The sequence below is a fragment of the Hyalella azteca genome, unplaced genomic scaffold (genome assembly GCF_000764305.2).
Source record: "Hyalella azteca isolate HAZT.00-mixed unplaced genomic scaffold, Hazt_2.0.2 contig10447, whole genome shotgun sequence".
Lineage (NCBI taxonomy): Eukaryota > Metazoa > Arthropoda > Malacostraca > Amphipoda > Hyalellidae > Hyalella > Hyalella azteca.
Window position 1 is genome coordinate 165,386 of NW_025940487.1, and position 11,705 is coordinate 177,090.

Below are 11,705 nucleotides of genomic sequence, written 5' to 3' on the forward strand. Positions count from 1 at the left end.
TGGAAGTCTTCCTGCTTCCCATCACAAACCTCTGGATTCTTTCCCAAAAGAAACGGATAACTACAATTCTTCTGAGTCGGTCGAAGACCAGAGTAACTTGAACAGCTATGAAACTAAATATGGCAAGAGCATGGAAGCCAATCCTCATCTGGAATTAGAACGTTTTGAGGTCCTGCAACAACATGATATTGATAATATTAATGAAGGCATCAGGCAGTTTGAGACAGCATCACCATCTCCAGCAGGACGCGACTCTCCCGAACAAACCCTATCTGGAAATGAAAACGATCACTTAAAATTTTTTGCAAATAAAAATATTCATTCTTCAGATTCCAATGATGACGAGCTCCTAGAAGAAACGAGTAACAAGGCTGCACAAATTTCGATCATTCGTGAATATCCATTTTGTACGAACGGTTATGAGCAATTTGATCGTCATTCTCCAAGCAACTCATCAAACTACCCAGGAGAATTTGTTGCCAAAAGCACTGACCCAACAATCGAATACCTCCCACGAGGTCCAGCCTCTGATCTGTTTAATGAAAAGTTCGACCAAGGAAGCTATAAGAACTTTGAGTCCAATTTGGCAGGTGAAGTACACTCCGCTCTAGAATCACAGGATGTGCCAATGCCCAGAACTGCTACCATCAATTTCACTCAAGATGCCCAACAGCTCAATCTACTTGCCCAATATCAGCAATCTGATAACAATCACATTATGAACGGTCTATCACAGTCCTCTCTTACTGATTCGCAATTTTCAAACGACCAAACTGGGCTTGTCGACGCCTCGGATTATATCGCGTCAGACACAAGAAAATCATCCGCCACAGATGACGATTTGGAGGGCGAGGAGGCGTGTTCTGATATAAGCTTCGACACCACAACGGTTGCAGGAATGTATGATGTTGATGGAAAGAGAGAAAATTTCATGTCCCAAGACCTGACTTCAGGAAATATGCATGACAATGTCGTTGACGTAAAATACAGCGCTGGTGAGAACAAAAGCTCAATTCCATCTTCAGTCGTGACTCGTGACAGAGACCAAACTTCTGACATAGACGATGACATCGGCCAAGACTTTGACTTTCATTTCACGACGTCAACCGCGTACATTGCTTCAGAATCTTCTTCAGAGTCCGTGGCGGCCTTTAAGCCTGAAGGTACATTGTCGACTAGGAATGAACTCGCTAACATTTCTCGCGCATCTGATTTGTATGGTTTAGACGACGATGATCTACCGGATGGTGTCATTTCTGGAACGAGTATGCTGAGAAGCCCTTCCAATAACGCTTATTTGAATGAGTAAATAAATTAATTTATTATATCATCTTGTTCATGCTATGTGGGATCTTAAATTTTTCGTACTCCTACTAACTGACTATGCTACAATAATTGCATGCTTTATAATATCGTTAGTATTTCAGAAAGTAAATCGCGAACTGCGATTATTCAGCTGAGTATTTTCCTCAATTGACAAGTCATTCAGTTAAGAAGTCACATGCACGGAAAACTGCTTGTCTTTAATGGAAAAATTAACTTTCCTTTATCAAGCAAAATTGGATTCTGTTAGGAAAAAATACTACTGAAATTCATCTCGAACTATTTTCTCACCTCGTTTCCTAATTGCATTGAAGAATTATTGAGCGATGTTCTCGTAATTAATACAACTTCTTATTTACTGCAATGCATGAACATGAACTGGAATACGGTATTCCTTCCATACTAATGGCTTTTCTTAGCTTAAACAGCAAACTAATACTTCTTATTTCTTTCCTTCATGCTTCTAAACTCGCTCCCAGGACCGGATCAAGATGAACTGAAAATGTCAATGATTGAAGATTCCATGACGCATTCTAAGATCCTGGATCCCATGAGCCAGTCCATGATCCAATATCCCATGATCCAGTCCATGATCCAGGATCCCATGAGCCAGTCCATGATCCAAGATCCCATGAGCCAGTCCATGATCCAGGATCCCATGTGCCAGTCCATGATCCAGGATCCCATGAGCCAGTCCATGATCCAGGATTCCATGAGCCAGTCCATGATCCAGGATCCCATGAGCCAGTCCATGATCCAGGATCCTATGAGCCAGTCCATGATCCAGGATCCCATGTCTCAATCAATGGAACAAGATGAGAAATCATCCTCCGTCTTCGGCACCATTAATGGTATGAATGGAAAGAACTCGGGTGAATCATCACCTAACAAAACAGACTTGCCATCTGCCTCCAAGTCTATGCAACCCCAAACAATGCTTGGCCAGCGCGACGTTCGTAATGTTCCAGGGTCCGACATGCGATGCCTTGACGATCCTTCTTTCACGTTTGATCAAAATAAGCCATCTCTTGGATCTTCACCGTCAAAAGAACCAACGTTCACGAAAACTAGCGGTGTTAGAGTTCTTGAAGCTCCAGAACCAGAAGGGCTTTCACAGAAAGTTGGGAGCTATAGAGTCTTAGAAGCTCCCGATTTGTCCCCAAGTGCAACCAAACCGCGAGCTGACACGTCTCCTCAAACCAACGTTCATGAGAACCCCTCGGTTGTGAAAGCATCTCCATATAGGGTTTTAGAAGCTCCGATTGACGACGTCCTGCCTGTGGGTAAACCTTCGCCTTACCGTGTCTTGGAAGCTCCTGAGCCTGCTTACTACGGTCAAACTGCCATGCCGACTGGCACGGCCGGACAAGATGTCAGTCCTCCAACCCTCGTCTCGCCCTCGTCAGGTAGAATCGTCACTGAGACCCTCGACAAAGCACGCTCAAGGTTCGATTCTTTCTGGGGAGGAAATAAGGATAAAGATCCACCCAGTAAGGTTTAGGCGTCCATAAGTATAGAAGTGTTCCAATTTCAACCATTGGAGTGCCCTTAAAATCACCTTTGCTTATTCATGCAGTGATATGCTATGTACTTAGATGAATAATCTAAAACTTATCTCAATAGTTGCATAGATTAATGTCTAGGGATTATGGATGTAAGAAACTACATTTAGTATTTTAACTGAATTTAACATTGAACATTTTTACTTTTCTTGCTGTTAATTGGAGCTAAAGCACTTGATAAATTTTAGTTTAAACATGCTCTCCTGTGTGTTGAAAGTAATCGGGTTCTCACTGCCACAAGCTGAGGGGTAGAATAATTAGGATATTCTTTATTTAATTGCTTCCAGAAGGGGACTGAATAATACATTCCCTCAAACAGAAACAAAAAGGTTCCCTGCTGTGTAGAATTACTGAGTTTGAAATTCCAAATCTATCTCGGACACAACGTTAGAGATCATTTCAGCTCCGAAGATCTGAAATACTGAGAGCAAACCAATCTCTGGACAGGCAGGAAGCTTTGAATCTATTTTGATCATCATGATGTAGCATTCACCATCGATGTTGATTCGTATAACGTTCAGCAAGAATGCGTTCATCTTACGCTCCATGTTTGCCACTTCGGGGGGTGATAACGACTACGTCGAGCCCGGCGTGTGGCGGCACTTGTTGACTCATCATAGATAAGAGCTTAGACAAGAGTACCGTATAAGACTGAGATGCTGTGAGATTTTCTAGTTCATGCTCTCATGAAGAAAGAGATGGATTGAAATATTTATTAGCATATATTGTAATTCTGTTTATATTGAATTAATTCTTAAGATGATATTTATATTAGTGTATTACTTTTATGAATCAAAAAATCGAATTGGCATGATAGAAATTTGTTTTAAACGAGTGCAATAAATAGATACTGGTTTGAGCTAACTATTAACCCGGTTTTGCGGGTGGGACGACCCATTGCCTAGATGTAGAATTAAATGCATTAGATTTTCCCCTGAAATTGATACCGGGCAAGATAGTCATTTCTTGCGCATTGCGGCATGGAATCTGCTGACATCGTAGGTCTGGAAAGACGATCTGCAATATGTATAGAATGTTGGCAATAAATACGGCACGGAGTATTCTACGCATTTTTTGCTAATTTTTTCTGTGCTTTGGTGGGATTTTGTTAGATTCACGTGCACTTAAGGCGGTGAGAGAACTTGCATAGCTAGGTAAAGGGTCAGACTTTTTGATTGCTTCGATTCATCACAGAAACTTTATGGGAAGGAAAGTAGTGTTTTTGTCTTTTGAAAAGTGCTATCAACCGTTCGCGGTGATGAAAATTCAATGGTAAATTATTCATATGAGTTATTATTAGCCTCAGAGGTCGTGAAAGCCCGTATCCCCATAGCAGTTGCCACTACACAAGTACAGTATGAGAAAGATGCATGAAGGAATTGATGCCTGTCTAGAATTATTGAGAATAGAATCCGCTTCTTCCTGCGAACTGTTCAGAATCGATGGAAATGTGCCGTAATGGTCCCATGCACAGCTCTGTTTTACGGTTATCCTGAGGTCATCCGAGTTGCGCTCTCAACTGTACGGTCATTAGCATTGAGGCGTATATCTAAGAAATACATCCTTAAAATCAGAAACTCTAGGATTTGGGGGGTCGGATTTGGGCTTAAAGTTAACTGACTAAGCTGGGATTTATGTCATAAAAATAAGTTATTTTTCTGCAAATTATGGGAAGTTTCTCTTCAACGCATCCCCCGCAAAAAGCAAAATTTGCAATTAATGAGCGGGATGACGGATCAAGGGTTTATGTTGCTCTCCTTATATTCTCTGCTTTGTTCACTCTGTCCTAGTTAATCTGCTCTGGCACTTGTTTATTATAATATTTATTTTATGGTGAAAGTAATAGGTGCTGCTATCATGATATTATATTCATGCTATCTAGAAATTTGACTGTGGTAAGATTCCTTGCGATGCGCCATTTTTTACCTACCTTAAATGATGTCAAGTAAAACTGCTAAATTGTAATCAGAACTTCCTTTAAAGCCAAGTAGACTCAAGTATTAGTAATAGTTTCAAAGAAAAATTATCAGCGTGTTACTGGTAAGTGTGCAATTTAGTTGTTCATGTCTACCGATATTCCTTCAGTCTTAAGCAAGATTCTTCTTCCCTTTATTCTGCTATGCTGCTTATAGTCAGTTGGTCATGCCGAAGAGAATCTTAGAAATGATTCATTGTAGCACTCAACCTCAGTAAATGTGAAGCTTCCATTTATCGTTTCAATTCTCGTTTAGCTTCGAAATATGACTCCTTAATGAGCAAATTCCATCCAAAAAACGCAGTTTGTTGAAAAACCTAACATTACGTACACGGACACTTTCTTAAAAATGTCTATATTATTTCACTCATTCAGTATTGTTTACGTAGACAGAATTTTAAGTACAGACATAATAAAATTACGCGACATATCCATTATACAGTACGACCGACAGAATCACTGATGAGTGTATATATATGTCTATGAGTATATGAGTATATTGTATATATATAGTATATATATATGATGAGTATATATATATATTAGAGTCTTACATTGCCTATACATTTCAAGTACACGATGTTACAAGAGCGAAATGTTGAGCAGTGAAAATAATAGGAGTACTGCATCACAAGTCTATGACACTTCAAATACACACGTATATACTACGAATGTTTACGAAGGACACTGAACTCGCCGCGCAGCGGCGATATATTTGCAGAGTTTGGCAAACCATGGGTTTGGCTTTAAAACCCCGAAAAACTCTTATTCTATGGTTTTCAAACCATGGGTTTGGCTTTAAAGTCCCGAAAAACCCTTATTTCCATCGCGCGACGCAGCGCCTCTATATACTCTCGACGCAGCTTCGGCCTGTACGCGCTTATGTGTGGCCACCCTGGCAGAAATGCATAATATAATATCGAAGCCGTCGGCCTGCGTACGGGTCAACGCTTTTAGTCTGGCCGTGGCCATAGAGATATTGAGGAACCTTCATCGTCACCACAACTAGAATAAACGCCCGTGCTCGCGGAAATGCTGACTGATAAACAAATGAATTCCGTGCATTTATATACTTGGTCGAGTATCCGTTTGCAAATATGCAGGTATCGCTACTTAAAGAAGTCATACATACTTAAAATAGTACAAAATTTTTTGAAAAAGGAAGTATTGAATTTCAAATCTATACACTAAAATTTCTGAGTGTGATTTGGAAGTAAGTTAGTGAATCATATCACTAGTTTGCTTGAATCGCTAATTAAAAAGGAATTTAGAATCAAAGAAAACTCCGCAAAAGTTCATTATATCTTAATAGAAAACGTTTCTGATTCCAGCCCCCTTGTCAGTTCGAAGATTCTAGATTGCAGATAAAATCATAACTTAGTACATTATTGAAATTCGAGGAACCGAAATTAAAACCTACCGGTACCTAGAATCAGCATTCGAGAATCTTCTAGCTAACGATGGAGCTGGAATCGGAAACGTTATCTGTAGAGATATAATGGACATTTGTGGAATTTTCTTTGCGTTTATATTTGTTCCTAGAATTTCCCTAGAAACGAAAATGTGCAGTTAATTGTTGTGGGATTTTGACCAACCATTTCTGCACTGATCGCAAGTTTGGTTACAATCTGATATGAAAATTCAGTCGTACACGGTTTAACACGTAGTAGAAAGAGAGTCTCATGAAGAGGTCACATTGGTCGAACACAGCCCCACACGTGTGCACGAGCCACGTGTCTAAAGAGAGTCTCATAGAGAGGTCTCGTAAACGAACACAGCAGCACACGTGTACACGAGCCACGTGTCTAAAGAGAGTCTCATAGAGAGGTCTCTTAAACGAACACAGCAGCACACGTGTACACGAGCCTCGTATCTAAAGAGAGTCTCATAGAGAGGTCTCTTAAACGAACACAGCAGCACACGTGTAGACGAGCCACGTGTCTAAAGAGAGTCTCATAGAGAGGTGTCTTAAACGAACACAGCCCCACACGTGTGCACGAGCCACGTGTCTAAAGAGAGTCGAATGATGCGGTCGCCGTACCGAACACAGCAGCACACGTGTTCACGAGCCACGTATCGCTAACAAACACCTGTTACTCCCAAATGTACTCGAACATTTACCAAACCTTGTTTCATCCATTTATGCAGAGATTCAGTTGGTGTTTGTTCCTCGTACTGAGAGCATTAACTTTCTTCTCCTAAAAAGTCACGTTTGTCATAACCTCCGTTCCCTTTGAACATGGCCCGTTTCTCGGTCGTCTTCGGTCTGCTGGTGGCAGCTGCAACTTCTCTTGTGATTGCAGAGGTAATTTCGAACCTTATTTCATTCCATGAATTTTCGTAGCAGAGTCGGTTAACTTGTTAATGATATTTTATCCTTGAAAATATTGTTCATTTTACTGTAATTCAAAGATGATGTAAGCACTTCTGAAATACTTACCTATTGTTTTCCAACAGGGCTACCAGACATTGACTGCTTTCAGAGCTGCTGTTGGTCCTGAACAGGTTAGTGAATCATTCAGAACTTTTCATCTACCGATTAAATTCACCATTTACCAGTTCTCATAAACAGTATAAGTCTAAATAGGACTAATTAATGCGTGTAAACCTGGTTTGTCCATGCTCTGGTGATTTTATTCGTAGAATCGAGATTTCAAAATGGACTAGAAACATATGATGACAAATTTATCTCTTGTGTGCAATCATAATATTTTACATATTTTTTAACATATTCGCATGAAAATACAGAAGGAAGTTCAGTATTATTCAAACGAATTGAAGAACATTCCTCTTGATACAGGAAGGAGCTTTTGAACTTACAGCATTTGTGTGTTATGTTTTGTATACGAGTAAAATGTTAACCAGGCCCTGAGGTCTCACAGTTTTTCATATAGTGGTTAATCTGTCTTAAAATTGCGTATATGTTAAAATTGATGGAAAATTTACTATCCTTTTCGGTATTGAATCAGCACGCTAGAGCCTCAGCATCATTTGACTCTAGATTCCAAAAAAGATTTTAGTCCGTTGAATCACAAATACCTTCAGCTCATTTTTCTTTTAATATTTGATAAACCTCGGTATCTTACGAAAAAAACGATCTTTTTGTGATGCCAAAAGGGAAAGGAATGAAAAATAACTGCCTCGGGAAATCAAATTATATCACAATATTAATTTGAAGCTTAGTTGACGATTCACGCCAAATACTTTCAGGTGCAGAACAAAACATAATATGTCAACGCGATGAATGCAATTCGTTGCACGAGCTCGACAGCACCGTGAACTCTTTAGGTGTTTAAATGTGAACAGAATACAATGCAATCTACAGTACGAGCTCTACAGCAGCGCGATTTATTTATGTGTTTAAATGTGAACAAAATACAATGCAATCTACAGTACGAGCTCTACAGCAGCGTGAACTTTTAATGTGTTTAAATGTGAACAAAATACAATGCAATTCGCAGTACGAGCTCTACAGCAGAGTGATTTATTTAGGTGTTTAAATGTGAACAGAATGCAATACAATTTGCAGTACGAGCTCTACAGCAGCGTGATTTATTTAGATGTCTAAATGTGAACAGAATAAAATGCAATTTGCAGTACGAGCTCGACAGCAGCGTGAAGAGCAGTCTCTTTACGAGCTGCATCGCTGCAGCGAACACGGTCAACGCGGAAGTTTTCAATGTGGCGATTGACGAAACGCACGGGTACACTTACTTCTCCACGTCCGACAACAAGACGGTCTCCTGGACTAACGTGGCCAACGTGGGCAGCACTGTTCAATGTGCTTTTGCGGCCGACAGTGCAGGTTAATATGAAATAATCAGTTATTTTCTAACATTTAGGGATGTTTTTGTTTGCGTAATATTATTTGCCATAAAATCAGTATAATAATTGATGTGTAACAGCATATTTAATGAATATTATACGCGAGATTGAGAAAGCTAGTGCAATTGAAACTTTTTAAAAATTTCACTCCTGAGAAATGATTTTTTTAGTGTTAGTATTGTAATTATGAATTTATTATTTCATGTGCCACTGCTGTAATTACGAATTTTTTATTCCGTGTATTAATGCTGTATATTGTGTATAATTCTGCTGCTGTCCGTTTATTTCATTAAATATTTCCGTACAGAATAATTTTTACAAACAAACAATTTCCGAAAGAGTTGGATTTTACGGTACATTCGATGTACATTTCCATGAGAACAGTGCTAACTATATGTGAATATATGATCGAAGATCACGGACTTAGGATCGTGAATTATATTACAAATCTAAGTTATTTATTTTACTTGTATTATTTTACTATTTTATTTTTTATAATGCTTGTTTACCTACAATATCTCATGATTAACACGATTTGTATAAAAATAAATCACTGATCATTAACTTTTTGCTCGGATGATGTGCTGGTCTCAAGTCCCGCAATATAATCGTGCCTCTAATTTACTCACTTATCAATTGCTAATTTCTTTTATAAAAATAATAATTAAAATTGATTTATATCTGCCTTATAACAGGTGCCACGATGTTCCAGTATTCGACCACAGGCTGCAATATCACCATGGACGCCGCGTACGACGCTGCCACGGCAGTGTGCGAGAGCTCGGCCGTAGCCTCAGTCTACGTGTACTACGACTAAAAGATGTTGCATAGAAAATTCTGTACAAGCTCCCGTAGGAAAAGCTAATGCAGGAAAATTTTCTCGCGTTATCTACTTGTATTTTCTACGTGTATTTGTGTTATCTACTTGTATTTTTCATTGCCAAATATAGAATGAAAATACAGGTGTGGTAATCTCTAAAAAATGGAGCTCATAGAACTTTCTGCTGTGTCTTCGCGTATATTGTCTTCCTTAAATTTTGCGTGGAAATACCGAAGAATAAAATTTGCATCTTTTAACACAAATTCTTAAAAATATTTTGTGTTTCAAGTCCTTTTTGCGTGTAGTGATTGAGATTTGAATCCGATCATTCAAGTCATAAGGACCTTATAAAATTTCTGAATTTTACCCGAAATATAGTAAAAATGTATGAATTCCGGATAAATTTCTTCACCATGTTTGGAATTTTATTCAAATACCATATTCGTCAATGAAGCGTACTACGATTGTGACCATCACATGATGTCCTAACGAGTTATTCGTCATTAAAAATAAGTAATAATCTCCAAAGCGTGCTATAGAATCTCGTAATAAAGATCCGAAGCCGGAATGCATGTTCTCTGCTAATAATCATTCCAATTAAAACCCATCAAGTGTTGCTAGCTAACGTCCTCGCACTCTTGCGAGCCTTCAACCCGTTGTAAAACATTCAACATCCAGGATGGACTGCCATTCGCATTGCCCTAGCACATCTACAAGCATACTTCGAGCATTCCACGAGGATCCCGACATGATTTCAAGATTTTTGAAAACCCGATTTGTACTGCGTTGAAAGTGATACTATCAGAAAATGAGTAACTTTGAGCGAAGAAAAAAAAATGCTGGAATGTTCGATTTTAAAAGTAAGAAAACAAGTGCGACAAGAGACCCTGGCCAATTTATTAGTAAATTGAAAGAACATCGACTCTACTCATGAGCTGGCGACACTGCTGTCATGACCTTATCAGTGCGCGGATGGAATTCGTTCGCTTTGAACAGGACCTCACAAACTTCCCCACCTAATGACCCAGTTGTACATCTCACAATAAAATAAAAAGTCACACTTAAGCAGTATATGTGAAGTAAAATTTGATCACGACAACATTTTTCACCTAATCGTCAATAAAAAAATGAGTTGAATTTATTATAGCTACTATCCATGACACATGAGTCGCCACGCGGCATATATTGCACGCTATTCGCCGATCTTCCATACAACCGTATGACACAAGTTCTAATAACGATTTACAAGTTTCGATTACCACATAAAATTACGAAGCTGGATAGAGTTTCCACAAATTTGCGCTTCGGCTTCATTCGTGACATAAATCGTTTCTATCGAACAAAACTACTACCGACTTAGCGGCATTGACGTTAAAACGTTATGAAAAAATAACTTTGCTCAATAACTTTGAAGTTTAGTGAAATGTGTATTTAGTGCGTTGAATAGGGTACCTATTACAATTAAATTAAAACAAAATGTATCCCTAACCATCGGTCGCTGATGGTCCTCTCTGAGCTTTCCGAACGTTCTCACCAGTTTCTGAAAATTGCTAAAATTCGTTAACAGTGTACGCAAACATTGTTCGGCGAGGGAGAGCTTTTACACTAACTGCAATCTTGTTTGCGAATATTTGGTGACCGACAAATTTAAATTTAACACATGATGAGGGTAAATGTTTATTTTTAATATAGAATGAATCCTTTGATGGAGAAATGCATGAATATAATAAGCATCGTCTAGTGATATTAATAAGCTTATTATTCCCTTTTGACCTATTATTTTGATATAAATTATTTTATATTTTCCTATGATGACTTTCTCAGGATAGAACGGTGCTCATTTGAGAGAAGTACGAATGATTTCTCAAAAGATACAGACCATTATATTGGAACTTATTTAAGATATGCTAGTTTCTGTTCCAGAAATTCAGTTTGGAAAGTTTTCAGACACGTGCGCACTAACAGCAAGTGTTCAGTAGCCAGCAGCTGTAATTGCTGTTAAATTATATGGCAACATATCAAACGCTAATGGGTTCAGGTGTGCAGCCTGATCGAGTGCACCTGCGTTATATCGTATCAGAGCAACAGACATCACGATTCTCTCTCGCTTCATGTAAATATACAAACTTCTGATGACTACCTCGAGTCCTCTCTTTAAATTTAACTGAAATACCGCGTATCTTTCAAAATTACAATTAAA

General features: G+C 38.7%; 2 protein-coding genes across 2 annotated transcripts in view; both read left to right on the plus strand.

The window, feature by feature from the left end:
- Window positions 1-5,092, plus strand: part of LOC108676833 (treacle protein) — a 136,958-nt gene extending 131,866 nt beyond the window's left edge. Inside the window, exon 19 of the mRNA XM_047882440.1 lies at window positions 1,803-5,092. Coding sequence (XP_047738396.1) covers window positions 1,803-2,824 — 1,022 coding nt within the window. The 3' untranslated portion in view covers window positions 2,825-5,092. The remainder of the gene's footprint in view (window positions 1-1,802) is intronic.
- A 1,907-nt stretch (window positions 5,093-6,999) lies between these two features.
- LOC108676831 lies at window positions 7,000-9,647 on the plus strand. Its single transcript, XM_018164976.2, has 4 exons — window positions 7,000-7,165; window positions 7,318-7,365; window positions 8,458-8,665; window positions 9,381-9,647. Exons 1-4 carry the CDS (start codon window positions 7,100-7,102, stop codon window positions 9,500-9,502), a joined length of 444 nt encoding a protein of 147 aa, XP_018020465.1. The 5' UTR covers window positions 7,000-7,099; the 3' UTR covers window positions 9,503-9,647.
- The last annotated feature ends 2,058 nt before the right edge of the window (window positions 9,648-11,705 follow it).